This window comes from Oncorhynchus masou, chromosome 31, assembly GCF_036934945.1.
Source record: "Oncorhynchus masou masou isolate Uvic2021 chromosome 31, UVic_Omas_1.1, whole genome shotgun sequence".
Taxonomy (NCBI): Eukaryota; Metazoa; Chordata; class Actinopteri; order Salmoniformes; family Salmonidae; genus Oncorhynchus; species Oncorhynchus masou.
Window position 1 is genome coordinate 17,983,839 of NC_088242.1, and position 14,291 is coordinate 17,998,129.

The 14,291-nt window shown below is 40.6% G+C and overlaps 1 protein-coding gene across 1 annotated transcript in view; it reads left to right on the forward strand.

The window, feature by feature from the left end:
* Positions 1-1,036: 1,036 nt before the first annotated feature.
* The window catches only part of LOC135524909 (lutropin-choriogonadotropic hormone receptor-like), a 43,848-nt gene continuing 30,593 nt past the window's right edge, over positions 1,037-14,291 (forward strand). Inside the window, exons 1-2 of the mRNA XM_064952753.1 lie at positions 1,037-1,242; positions 2,218-2,289. Of these exons, the coding sequence (XP_064808825.1) occupies positions 1,037-1,242; positions 2,218-2,289 (278 nt within the window). The remainder of the gene's footprint in view (positions 1,243-2,217; positions 2,290-14,291) is intronic.

The window sequence follows — 14,291 nt, forward strand, 5'->3', positions numbered from 1 at the left end:
ATTACAAAATAAACTGAGTGACGTGCAGCCTAACCTACATTGCTGCCTACACAAAACAAATACTGCTTTAAAAACAACCCAGTGCTGGGTAAATAGTGGACAGAACACACGTTTGGTTATTTTTGACCGAGCCAGTTGGGTCACTTACTTGGGTTATTGAGTCATGATCCACTGGGTCAGATCAGAAGACTGGAGGCGTGGCTTAGTAGGGGCCTGACTTTCAGCTCTTTTTTGGCCACCCATGAGAGTAAATGTCACTCATGTTCATCATTTTAAGTGTGTACTCTACAAATTTCAATTTTCATTCAATATTTTTGAAATGACATATTTTAATATAAAATATATATTTAAATATTATAAGAAAGTAGTAACTATCCCTACATTGGGATGTGCATAGGCTCTTAAGGAACTCATACTGTTGTGTAAGGCCTATTTAAGCTACAAAAGTGTCAGTGCTCAACCATAACATGCATTGACAATGCAACAGAACAGATTAACCGGAATTACATTTACTCTCAAAAGTGACCCGAAAAAATATTATCTAAAAGCCACCCCCCTACTAAGCCACGCCTCCAGTCTTCTGCTCTGACCCACTGGATCATAGCTCAATAACCCAGCATCAACAACCCAATTTAAGGAAAACAATCTGTTTGTGATCTAGCTGGGTCAAAATAACCCAAATAACCAAACATTTACCCAAATTGAGTTGTTTTTAACCCAGCATTTTTGTCTTGTATAATTTGTCTTTTTAATGTGGAGAGAGTAGAGCGGTTATGTTGTGATCCTGTCAGGGCTGGGCTCCAACTGTAACCTTGTTGATTGCTGACTTGCTGAGTGAAGCACCCCAGGAAAATACAGGACTTTGCATTAGCGCAGGGCAGGTGGAAATGATAATGGTTCTCTCTTCTCCTCGGCTTCAATGTGCTTTGTTATGTTGGCTACCTAGGTTCGTCTACCTGAGGTCGGTTTTATTTGAGTTCTCTTTAGAAAGTGACGATTGGGGAAGCGGTTGATCAATGCCCAGGTAGCCTACAGGATGGCACCAGCAAGGCGGACGGTGTGGGTTCTTCTCGCGCTGTCGGGTGTTCTGAATTTGCGCTCCTGCTGGACTTTCACTTGTCCGTCCATTTGTAAATGTTCATTGAAGAGCGATACATGTTACAAAGACACGGGAGAGAAACTCAGTTGCACGAGGGAAACGCAACTGGGGTCCAAAGCCGCTCCAGCGTTTATTCGAAACTTGTAAGTACCCTAAAATGTCATTCCGTTTTGGTGGAGGGATTGTGCATATATTACATTATAGCGTCAACATCTACCCATGTTTTTGTTTTAATTGCCCGACACTTTTGTCGTTGATTATTTATTATTTGATTATTTATTATTTGATTATTTATTTAACCTTTGAATTCAACCAGTCAATTAGGAAACACAATCCAATTTACAGTAGATACAATGATGGCCTTTTATCAGGACAGTACTGTCTGTAGTACAGTGCCTAGCTACAGATTGTGCTTTACCCTCTTCACTTCAGTTTATTCAAATTCAGGCCACCATAGGAGCCTAATACTCAGCCTGGTCTCATAGACTAGACATAACATAGTAAATGTAAATCCAATCAAATTGGTATGATATGTTATCTTTGGTATGGTTACATAGTACAGATGCTTACATAAGGCAAAAATGTATGTCTAACACGAACATCTAGCAACCCATAGGTTGCGAGTTTAAATCTCATTACAGACAACTTTTGTATTTTAGCTTATTATCTACTTTTGAACTACTTACTAATTTTTAGCTGCTTTTCAACTACTTAGCATGTTAGCTAAACTTTCCCCCAAACCCTAACCTTAACCCTTTTAGGTAACCCTTCCCCTAACCTTAATTAACTATAACCTTAAACTTTTAACGTAACTCCTAAACTTAACCCTAATACTTGTTAGCCACCTAGAATTCATAACATATCACGTTTTACAAATTTGTAACATATTGTCCGCTTTGCAAATGAATTTTCCGCTTTGTAATGTAAAACATATCATACAAAATGGGTGATGGACACATACAAATTTATACATACCATACGAAACATAACATATCATAATAAATGGACTGTCACAGATTTACATACAGAATCATATGAAATGCTCTGTGATCTGGTTGCCAGCATTACCTTAGACTACATGTTTTTAAAACAAGTTTTTCCTTGTGTATAATCTTTAGAAGACTAACTCATCTGCCGTTGAATGAAGTTCCAAGCAATGCCTTCAGAGGACTGATCAACGTGTCCAGAATGTAAGTTTCAATTAAATGCATTTATTAAGCCCTTTTCACCTGTGACATATAGCATTGTCAGTATTCCTTTAGCCCTATTACACATTTTCAGTTTAACTCTGGGTTTACCTTTTCAATGTTATAGATCTGCAAAGCTTCATGAGGCTGTTTAAAACTTGACTAGTGCCCAGATATAAACGGATTTGTTTTGTGGAAGACATACTGCTGGTAGCTTTTATGAAAGGTGTGATAATCTAACATTATATTGTATGAAACATGTATCTAAATGGATGTTAAAGTGGCAGTACAGTCGTCATTTTTATAATATTTCCACATTATGAGGTCAAAGTAACACTCAGATAATGGCCTTTTAGTGTAAGAGGTGGGGTTTTTTGTGTGAGGGGGCGTACTGGAATTTCAGCTTGTTCAGGTGGGATGGTGTTTTTGGCCCAAAGCATGACATCGCAATCAGACCTAATTAGTCTGACCAATGACTTTTGGAAGCGAGTAGGCTCTAGAGTCTAGAAATGATTTTATCCACCAGGGCTGTGTATTTAAATATTTACATTTTTATCAACACACCCACACTGTCAGACTGAGCATTTCAATGGCAAAAGGAGGCTCAGGGAAATATAAAAAATATATTTGGAGTTATTTTCATTAAATAAACACACACTGTGATTCAATAGACATGCAGTGAAAGACTGTCTGGGGACTTTAAGAAGAGGAAAGGAGATGTCCACTTTGGATGGGTATCGTTGGATGATGTTATGTTCTGTTAATTACTGATGTCTCCTTTAAGAATGGAGCACCCTTGATCATGCACGGTGTTGTTCTGTTATTCTGGTACTAACTCATTTTAGGAAATGTGAGGCTCCAGTTCATTTCCTTGTATTCGGAGTCTTTCTTATTATATAAATAAGTAATAAGAGCTAAGACACTACAGATGAGTTGCCTACATACACACATCCTTTTAGAGGAAGTAGTTTGACCTACATTTATTTATGATGTATTACCTTTCACCCACTATTTAGGAGATCAAAAGCATGTCAATTCATATGAACAAATTGTTGGTTACTATTTGTGAAATAATGATAAGCGTGGTTGATGAACCAACTCACTGACCTTATGGTTAGAGTGTCCACTGTGTTGTGTCTGTGACTACCATTAAATGTGAAGACTTATTTTATCAAATCAATTCTCTATGTACAATTATTATTACGTTATTAAACTAATCATGTAAACTTTAATTAACTAGGAAGTCGGGGCACCACGGGAAAAAGTTTATATAGTCTCTATTTCCCGAATCACCTCTTCAGATATTTTCATATGTTATCAAAACAGTCACTTATTAATGATTTGTACCTCATCAGTTCTCATTACTGAACATCGCAAACCCTTGGATGTCTGCACGAACCCTAGCATAAATTATGAATCAGTGATATACAAATTGGCTTATTTATTTATTTATTTACTAACTAACTAATCAAATCACCGAAATACATGAAAACACACACAATTAGTTCATACATGATACAAAGAAAGTCCATTGAGGACGAAACTGTTATGATGGCTTGGTAGACAAAGGAAAGGGGGTAGGGACCGCTCAATAGCGGAAACTCATAGCTGATAACTACACTCATAGAAAGTGCTAATACTTTGCATGAACGACCGCTCATTTGAAAAGAAATTGCAATTGACATATTTACGAGTGTATGTCTTGCTGTCTCTCTCTGTGGTTGCCGGTCCATCTGCTGGAGAGAGTCAACAGAAAAGTCTCTGGTTGCGTTCCCCGGAAGTCACAGTCTGTCGTAGTTGTTATAATGGATACTTCAGAGAACCATTCGGAAATCTTATTAGAATAGGATGCGTTTACCAGACTAAATGATTTAAACAGCTGCAGTCTGAATAATTATTCTTACTTTTCTAGATTTCTTCACCATTTCAACATGGGAATGATCTCCACATCCTCTGGTCTTGTCCTTTGGTAGAGTTGTAGTTTAAACTGCTTCACACACCAGCGTCCAGCGTCACCCAGCACGTTTTGGTCTTGTAAATTCAACCATTTGCGACCTTAGCTTACACCGTGGTTTGCGTGGTCTATAGCGTTTCAACATTTAGCTTTGCTCCATATTTTCTGGTCTAATGTACATTTCATAGGAACTAGGTTTTATACTCTGGAAGAAGCGGTAGTTCTATGACGCCTAATGTGATGTCTGGGCTCACGGGGGTGTGGCCACTGACTAGTTACAAAATCCATACTCTCATTTAGAAGGTTAACATCACATTACATCTTTTCACAAATAGTTTAATGTTTAATCACATATGTTTCACAATATTTAGATGTAAACCTAACAGAGATACAGTTATGTATGTTTCTTGTCCTTCACGAGATCACCAAATGAAACACACTCGACATGACTGTCCTTTAAGTGTCCATGGATCATTCTCATTCAAAATAGAAACATTGTTTAATTATTCAAACGTTTGATGTCCAAGGGTGTCTCTGTATTCCACAGTTTACATTCCAACCTCGAACACTACAGAGCATAGGGGCATTTTATGACTGACCATAAAACAGTCTACTTCCCACTCTCCCCCTCTGAGAGAGAGCACGCTGTAGATCGGACCCCCTTGTAACCTGATCCTTCAGATCGTCACAGGAGAGTTATGACAGCCGGAAGGTTGGGAGTTTGTTCCCCAGCCGAGTCATACCAAAGACTGAAAATGGGACCCGATGCGTCTCTGCTTGACACTCAGCATTTAGGAGATGAAGTGGGGGTAAGGCCCTGTGATAGACGAGCAACCTGTTCTGAGGGATTACTTGTACATCAAGCTGCCTCATGCTACAAAAACAGGAAATAGTCTCCTGCTCCTATGAGTATTCTTATCTTGTATTATTTCTTATTGTTGGTGTATTGTCGATAAGGAACCTGCACGTAAGCATTTCATTGGGCGGTGTATGCCATGTCTATCCCCACATACAACTAATAAAACTTTAAACTATGAGCCAAGGCTCGTGCAAGGCTATACTTAGGTCTACTCATGGCTGATGTTCTTCCACGGTCTATTTCTGAAGACAAAAAAAAACTGTAGATAGTGGGGGTTGCTGTTTAACTTCTTGAAACTCCCCATCCCGGATCCGGGTTTGTGACTAAAGCCTCAGGCTCATTAGCATAACGCAACGTTAACGATTTCTGAAAATCGCAAATAAAATGAAAATTATGCGTCTGCTCTTAAGCTTAGCCTTTTCTTAACAACACTGTCATCTCAGATTTTCAAAATATGCTTTTGAACCATAGAAATTGACTAATTTGTGTAAGAGTATGCAAAGCTAGCATAGCATTCTGAGTAGCATTTAGCACGCAACATTTTCACAAAAACCAGATAACCAAATAAATAAAATCATTTACCTTTGAAGAGCTTCTGATGTTTTCAATGAGGAGACTCTCAGTTACATACCAAATGCGCAGTTTTTCCTGAAAGCGTCTGTGTGTAGGAGAAATCGTTCCGTTTTCTACATTGCGTCTGGCTACCGAAACGAACCGAAAATTCAGTCACCTACAACGTAAAACTTTTTCCGGATTAACTACATAATATCGACCGAAACATGGCAACGTTGTTTGGAATCAATCCTCAAGGTGTTTTTTCACATATCTCTTCATTGATATGCAGTTTGTGGAAGCTTGCTTTCCTCTCTGTATCGCATGGAAAAAATACTGGCAGGTGACTTTTGCGCACCAATTTCGGCGCAGGACACCGGGCGGACACCTGGTAAATGTGGTCTCTTATGGTCAATCTTCCAATGATCTGCCTACAAATACGTCACAATGCTGCAGACACCTTGGGGAAACGACAGAAAGGGCAGGCTCATTCCTCTCGCATTCACAGCCATATAAGGAGACAATGGAAAACAGAGCCTCAAAAATCCTGCTCATTTCCTGGATGCCATCTCATCTTGGTTTTGCCTGAAGCTCACGTTCTAGGGCACGCACAGAGAATATCTTGGTATTTCTGGACACGTCAGAGTGTTTTCTTTCGAATGGTATCAATTATATGCATAGTCGAGCATCTTTTTGTGACAAAATATCTTGTTTAAAACGGGAACGTTTTTCATCCAAAAATGAAATAGCGCCCCCATAGATGTAAGAGGTTAAAATAATCTGATATTGCATAAATTTTCAAAGATAAGGCACCACACTATCTCCGTATAAAATGTGTCTGTTTTGTCTATACTGAACAAAAATATAAGCGCAATGTAAAGTGTTGGTCCCATGTTTCATGACAGGTGTGGCATATCAAGAAGCTGATTAAACAACATGATCATTACACAGCTGTACCTTGAGCTGGGGACTACAAAAGGCCACTCAAATGTTTTGTCACACAACACAATTAAACAGATGTCTCAAGTTTTGAGGGAGTGTGCAGTTGGTATGCTGACTGCAGGAATGTCCACCATAGCTGTTGCCAGAGAATTGAATGTTAATTTCTCTACCATAAGCCACCTCCAACGTTGTTTTAGAGAATTTGGCAGTACGTCAAACCGGCCTCACAACCTCAGATCACGTGTAACCACGCCAGCCCAGGACCGTCACATCCGGCTTCTTTACCTCCGTAATGCGCAGGAATAAGCTACGGATAATGAACACAAATGCGTTTTATAAAAGGCAATTTGAATGCACAGAGATACCGTGATGACATCCTGAGGCCTATTGTCATGCCATTCATTCGCCTCCATCACCCCATGTTTCAGTATGATAATACACAGCCTCATGTCGCAAGGATCTGTGCACAATTCCAGGAAGCTGAAACTTTCCCAGTTCTTCCATGGCCTGCATAATCACCAGACATGTCACCCATTGAGTATGTTTGGGATGCTCTGGATTGACGTGTACAACAGCTTGTTCCAGTTCCCGCAACTTCGCACAGCCATTGAAGTGGAGTGGGACAACATTTCACAGGCCACAATCAACAGCCTGATCAACTCAATGCGAAGGAGATGTGTCGCGCCACATAAGGCAAATGGTGGTCACACCAGATACTGACTGGTTTTCTGATTCAAACCCCTACCTTTAAGGTATCTGTGACCAACAGATGTATATCTGTATTCCCAGTCATGTGAAATCCATAGGTTAGGGCCTAATTCCTTTATTTCAATTGACTGGTTTCCTTATATGAACTGTATCTCAGTAAAATCTTTGAAATTGTTGCATGTTGCATTTATATTTATGTTCAGTGTAGTTAGATAAAGTAGACTTCATCGGTCATAATTAGGGAATAGAGCGCCACTTGGGACGCACACAATGCAGCCCAAAGATACTATTTGTACATACAAACACACACAGTGAACAGCATAGAGGGTCTTGGTCTGAATATAACTGTCACGATCGTCTGAAGAAGTGGACCAAAGCGCAGCGTTGTGAGCGTACAATTGCGTTTATTTATATAAATGTCGCCAACAAAACAAGAAACAAAGAAACGACCGTGACACTTACAAGGGCTATAGTGCCACTAACAAAGATAACTTCCCACAATAACAAAAGGGAAAAGGCTGCCTGAGTATGATTCCCAATCAGAGACAACGATAGGCAGCTGTCCCTGATTGAGAACCATACCCGGCCAAAACATAGAAAAACAAAACGTAGAAATCTGAACATAGAATGCCCACTCAAATCACACCCTGACCAAACCAAATAGAGACATAAAAAGGCTCTCTAAGTTCAGGGCACAACAATTAGGCATTGTGTGGATAGAAATAGCATCACAGTTTTCATTATGAATTTCATTAATCATTTTTCATTAGCCATCTTTCTTACACAAGGTGGGTGGAACCAGATGGGAAAAGTGGGTGCTTATTGTTTAGTAGGGAGTTGATGGTGTAGCAGGGAGTTGATGGTGTAGCAGGGAGTCGATGGTTTAATAGGGAGTTGATGGTGTAGCAGGGAGTTGATGGTGTAGCAGGGAGTTGATGGTGTAGCAGGGAGTCGATGGTTTAATAGGGAGTCGATGGTTTAGTAGGGAGTTGATGGTGTAGCAGGGAGTTGATGGTGTAGTAGGGAGTCGATGGTGTAGCAGGGAGTTGATGGTGTAGCAGGGAGTTGATGGTGTAATAGGGAGTCGATGGTTTAATAGGGAGTTGATGGTGTAATAGGGAGTCGATGGTGTAATAGGGAGTCGATGGTGTAATAGGGAGTCGATGGTGTAATAGGGAGTCGATGGTGTAATAGGGAGTCGATGGTGTAATAGGGAGTCGATGGTTTAGTAGGGAGTTGATGGTTTAGTAGGGAGTCGATGGTTTAGTAGGGAGTCGATGGTTTAGTAGGGAGTTGATGGTTTAGTAGGGAGTTGATGGTTTAGTAGGGAGTTGATGGTTTAGTAGGGAGTTGATGGTTTAGTAGGGAGTTGATGGTTTAATAGGGAGTTGATGGTTTAGTAGGGAGTTGATGGTTTAGTAGGGAGTTGATGATGTAGTCGGGAGTTGATGGTTTAATAGGGAGTTGATGGTTTAGTAGGGAGTTGATGGTTTAGTAGGGAGTTGATGGTGTAGTAGGGAGTTGATGGTGTAGTAGGGAGTTGATGGTTTAGTAGGGAGTTGATGGTTTAGTAGGGAGTTGATGGTGTAGTAGGGAGTTGATGGTTTAGTAGGGAGTTGATGGTTTAGTAGGGAGTTGATGGTTTAGTAGGGAGTTGATGGTGTAGTAGGGAGCTGATGGTGTAGTAGGGGGTTGATGGTTTATTAGGGGGTTGATGGTTTATTAGGAAGTTGATGGTGTAGTAGGGAGTTGATGGTGTAGTAGGGAGCTGATGGTGTAATAGGGAGTTGATGATGTAGTCGGGAGTTGATGGTTTAGTAGGGAGTTGATGGTGTAGTAGGGAGTTGATGGTGTAGTAGGGAGTTGATGGTTTAGTAGGGAGTTGATGGTGTAGTAGGGAGCTGATGGTGTAGTAGGGGGTTGATGGTTTATTAGGGAGTTGATGGTTTATTAGGGAGTTGATGGTTTAGTAGGGAGTTGATGGTTTAGTAGGGAGTTGATGGTTTAGTAGGGAGTTGATGGTTTAGTAGGGAGTTGATGGTTTAGTAGGGAGTTGATGGTTTAGTAGGGAGTTGATGGTTTAATAGGGAGTCGATGGTGTAATAGGGAGTTGATGGTTTAGTAGGGAGTTGATGGTTTAGTAGGGAGTTGATGGTTTAGTAGGGAGTTGATGGTTTAGTAGGGAGTTGATGATGTAGTCGGGAGTTGATGGTTTAATAGGGAGTTGATGGTTTAGTAGGGAGTTGATGGTTTAGTAGGGAGTTGATGGTGTAGTAGGGAGTTGATGGTTTAGTAGGGAGTTGATGGTTTAGTAGGGAGTTGATGGTTTAGTAGGGAGTTGATGATGTAGTCGGGAGTTGATGGTTTAATAGGGAGTTGATGGTTTAGTAGGGAGTTGATGGTTTAGTAGGGAGTTGATGGTTTAGTAGGGAGTTGATGGTTTAGTAGGGAGTTGATGATGTAGTCGGGAGTTGATGGTTTAATAGGGAGTTGATAGTTTAGTAGGGAGTTGATGGTTTAGTAGGGAGTTGATGGTGTAGTAGGGAGTTGATGGTTTAGTAGGGAGTTGATGGTTTAGTAGGGAGTTGATGGTTTAGTAGGGAGTTGATGGTTTAGTAGGGAGTTGATGGTTTAGTAGGGAGTTGATGGTTTAGTAGGGAGTTGATGGTTTAGTAGGGAGTTGATGGTTTAGTAGGGAGTTGATGGTTTAGTAGGGAGTTGATGGTTTAGTAGGGAGTTGATGATGTAGTCGGGAGTTGATGGTTTAATAGGGAGTTGATGGTTTAGTAGGGAGTTGATGGTTTAGTAGGGAGTTGATGGTGTAGTAGGGAGTTGATGGTTTAGTAGGGAGTTGATGGTTTAGTAGGGAGTTGATGGTTTAGTAGGGAGTTGATGATGTAGTCGGGAGTTGATGGTTTAATAGGGAGTTGATGGTTTAGTAGGGAGTTGATGGTTTAGTAGGGAGTTGATGGTTTAGTAGGGAGTTGATGGTTTAGTAGGGAGTTGATGATGTAGTCGGGAGTTGATGGTTTAATAGGGAGTTGATAGTTTAGTAGGGAGTTGATGGTTTAGTAGGGAGTTGATGGTGTAGTAGGGAGTTGATGGTTTAGTAGGGAGTTGATGGTGTAATAGGGAGTTGATGGTTTTAATAGGAGTCGATTGTGTAATAGGGAGTTGATAGGCATTGTGTGGATAGAAATAGCATCACAGTTTTCATTATGAATTTCATTAATCATTTTTGTTTTTCAGTCTCATAGACACATAATAAAGTCTCAATGTGACTGATTGGGTATCAAACCCTGGTTTCTTGTGAGACACAAGACTGTGTTAGCATACTGAACAAAAGCCGCAAACGTGTTTTACTAAGCCATCTTTCTTACACAAGGTGGGTGGAACCAGATGGGTGCTTATTGTTGATGGTGTAGCAGGGAGTTGATGGTTTAATAGGGAGTCGATGGTGTAGTAGGGAGTCGATGGTGTAGTAGGGAGTCGATGGTGTAGCAGGGAGTCGATGGTGTAGCAGGGAGTTGATGGTGTAGCAGGGAGTTGATGGTGTAGCAGGGAGTTGATGGTTTAATAGGGAGTTGATGGTGTAGCAGTGAGTTGATGGTGTAGCAGGGAGTTGATGGTGTAGCAGGGAGTTGATGGTGTAGCAGGGAGTTGATGGTTTAATAGGGAGTCGATGGTGTAGTAGGGAGTCGATGGTGTAGTAGGGAGTCGATGGTGTAGCAGGGAGTTGATGGTGTAGCAGGGAGTTGATGGTGTAGCAGGGAGTTGATGGTTTAATAGGGAGTTGATGGTGTAGCAGGGAGTTGATGGTGTAGTAGGGAGTTGATGGTGTAGCAGGGAGTCGATGGTTTAATAGGGAGTCGATGGTTTAGTAGGGAGTAGATGGTTTAGTAGGGAGTTGATGGTTTAGTAGGGAGTTGATGGTGTAGCAGGGAGTTGATGATGTAGTAGGGAGTTGATGGTTTAGTAGGGAGTTGATGGTGTAGCAGGGAGTTGATGATGTAGTAGGGAGTTGATGGTTTAGTAGGGAGTTGATGGTTTAGTAGGAGTTGATGGTTTAGTAGGCATTTGATGGTTTAATATGGAGTTGATGATGTAGTAAGGAGTTGATGGTGTAATTGGGAGTTGATGATGTAGTAGGGAGTTGATGGTTTAATAGGAGTTGATGGTTTAATAGGAGTTGATGGTTTTGTAGGGAAATCATCTGACCTTGATTACTGTAAATTTAGATAGCTGGATGCTACACTAATTTACCAATCTAAAACATTTTCGCTGACGTGGGATAATTGAGTGACTATTAGTGACTGACATAACAAGAGAAAAACTGTTGGTGCACAACCACATTTCGATATTGCATCTTGTGTATTCGACAATTCTACCTTGCAAAAGTTGAGACCCAGACTGAGTTCCCAAAAAAAACGATGTATTTAAAGTGCTTCCTGCTATCCAAATGTAGAATTTGAATAATCATTATATTTCTATGATTCCAACAGTTCACCAAATAATTAGGCCTAGATTGTTGGTTCATATCATGCAGCCCTACGTGACAAAGTGTGGAAATTGTAACATGAGTGCAGGAAATGCAGAATATTTTGGAAAATGCTGAAACATTTTTGGGGTTGAAGTTGGATTGAACAGTATAAAACAATCAGAATGTAGAATGCCCCATTGAAATCACTTATAATTTGTGTTGCCACTCTAGGGTCATGAACTACTCATAAAGCATATTTAGAACTTTAATTATTCCAAAACATTAAATACCATCAACATCTTGAAAAATATTGTGATTTGATATTCTGGCCATATCGCCCAGCCTAGTTCATGCTTATTTTATTAAAATTTATGGTCAGCTTGCTGCAAGTAGTTATTGTAAAATACACAGTAACTTACTTTGGCTCATCTCTGTTACTCTTACTGACCTGATGGTGTGGCAGGAAGGTCCGTTTGCTGTCAACCAAGAGGTTGAGGCCAGGTGAGGCTGAATCCCAAGTATCCTCACCACAAAGAACACTTAGTACTTGTCAACTCATGTTAAGCTGCAGTTGAAGTCGGAAGTCTACATCTTAGCCAAATACATTTAAACTTTTCACAATTCCTGACATTTAATCCGAGTAAAAATTCCCTGTTTTAGGCCAGTTAGGATCACCACATTATTTTAACAATGTGAAATGTCAGAAGAATAGTAGAGAGAATGGTTTATTTCAGCTTTTATTTCTTTCATCACATTCCCAGTGGGTCAGAAGTTTACATACACTAAATTAATATTTGGTAGCATTGCCTTTAAATAGTTTAACTTGGGTCAAATGTTTCGGGTAGCCTTCCACAAGCTTCCCACAAAAAGTTGGGTGAATTTTGGCCCATCCCTCCTGACAGAGATGGTGTAACTGAGTCAGGTTTGTAGGCCTCCTTGCTCGCACATGCTTTTTCAGTTCTGCCCACAAATTTTATATGGGATTGAGGACAGGGCTTTCCATTACCTTGACGTTGCTGTCCATAAGCCATTTTGCCACAACTTTGGAAGTATACTTAGGGTCATTGTCCATTTGGAAGACCCATTTGCGACCAAGCTTTAACTTCCTGACTGATGTCTTGAGATGTTGCTTCAATATATCCATAATTTTCCTCCCTCATGATGCCATCTATTTTGTGAAATGCACCAGTCCCACCTGCAGCAAAGCACCCCTACAACACAGGGATGGTGTTCTTCGGTTTGCAAGCCTCACCCTTTTTCCTCCAAACATATCAATGGTCATTATGGCCAAACAGTTCTATTTTTGTTTCATCAGACCAGAGGACATTTCTCCAAAAAGTACGATCTTTGTCCTCATGTGCAGTTGCAAACTGTAGTCTGGCTTTTTTATTGCAGTTTTGGGTTCATCTCTAGGAGACAGAACGCGTTTCCTTCCTCAGCGGTATGACGGCTGCGAGGTCCCATGGTGGTTATACTTGCGTACTATTGTTTGTACAGATGAACGCGGTACCTTCAGGCATTTGGAAATTGCTCCCAAGGATGAACCAGAATTGTGGAGGTCTACAATTTTTTGGGGGTGACAATGTATTTTCCAGCATGACAGAGCACCTTGCCATAATTCAAAAATGATAACTAAGTGGCTCGGGGAACAAAACATCGATATTTTGGGTCCATGGCCAGGAAACTCCCCAGACCTTTATCCCATTGTGAATTTGTGGTCAATCCTCAAGAGGCGGGTGGACAAACAAAAACCCACAAATTCTGACAAACTCCAAGCATTGATTATGCAAGAATGGGCTGCCATCAGTCAGGATGTGGCCCAGAAGTTAATTGACAGCATGCCAGGGCAGATTGCAGAGGTCTTGAAAAAGAAGGGTCAACACTACAAATATTGAATCTTTGCATCAACTACATGTAATTGTCAATAAAAGCCTTTGACACTTATGAAATGCTTGTAATTATACTTCAGTATTCCATATTAACATCTGACAAAAATACCTAAAGACACTGAAGCAGCAAACTTTGTGGAAATTAATATTTGTGTAATTCTCAAACTTTTGGCCACAACTGTACATCCAGATCCCATCTAACTAATGCATTGCATGTATAGCTGGGTGAATCCCTCATCTGGGCTGACAGCTTTACCCCAGCTTGGCATTTGAGTCAAGGACCCCTCACCACTCACAAGTCAATTGGCAAGACCCATATTATGGTATTCCATCAGGGGGGATGGCTTACTGTAGCCTGGTTCCAGATCTGTTTGTACTGACTTGCCAACTCCTATGGCCAGGGGAACAAGCTTCCCCTGATCTGATCAGGATGCAGCGGTGTTTTTACTGATAACTCAATTAGTGTCCGATTGAGATTTTGGTTGAGGTTTATTGCAGCCCCCTTAGCTATCATTATCTCTTTATATGAGTTTAAGGACCAGCAATTGAAATGGGTTTAGAATATTTATTGCAGAAATGGAATGGATGTAAGAATAAGGATTCAGGAGTGGAATGAGAATA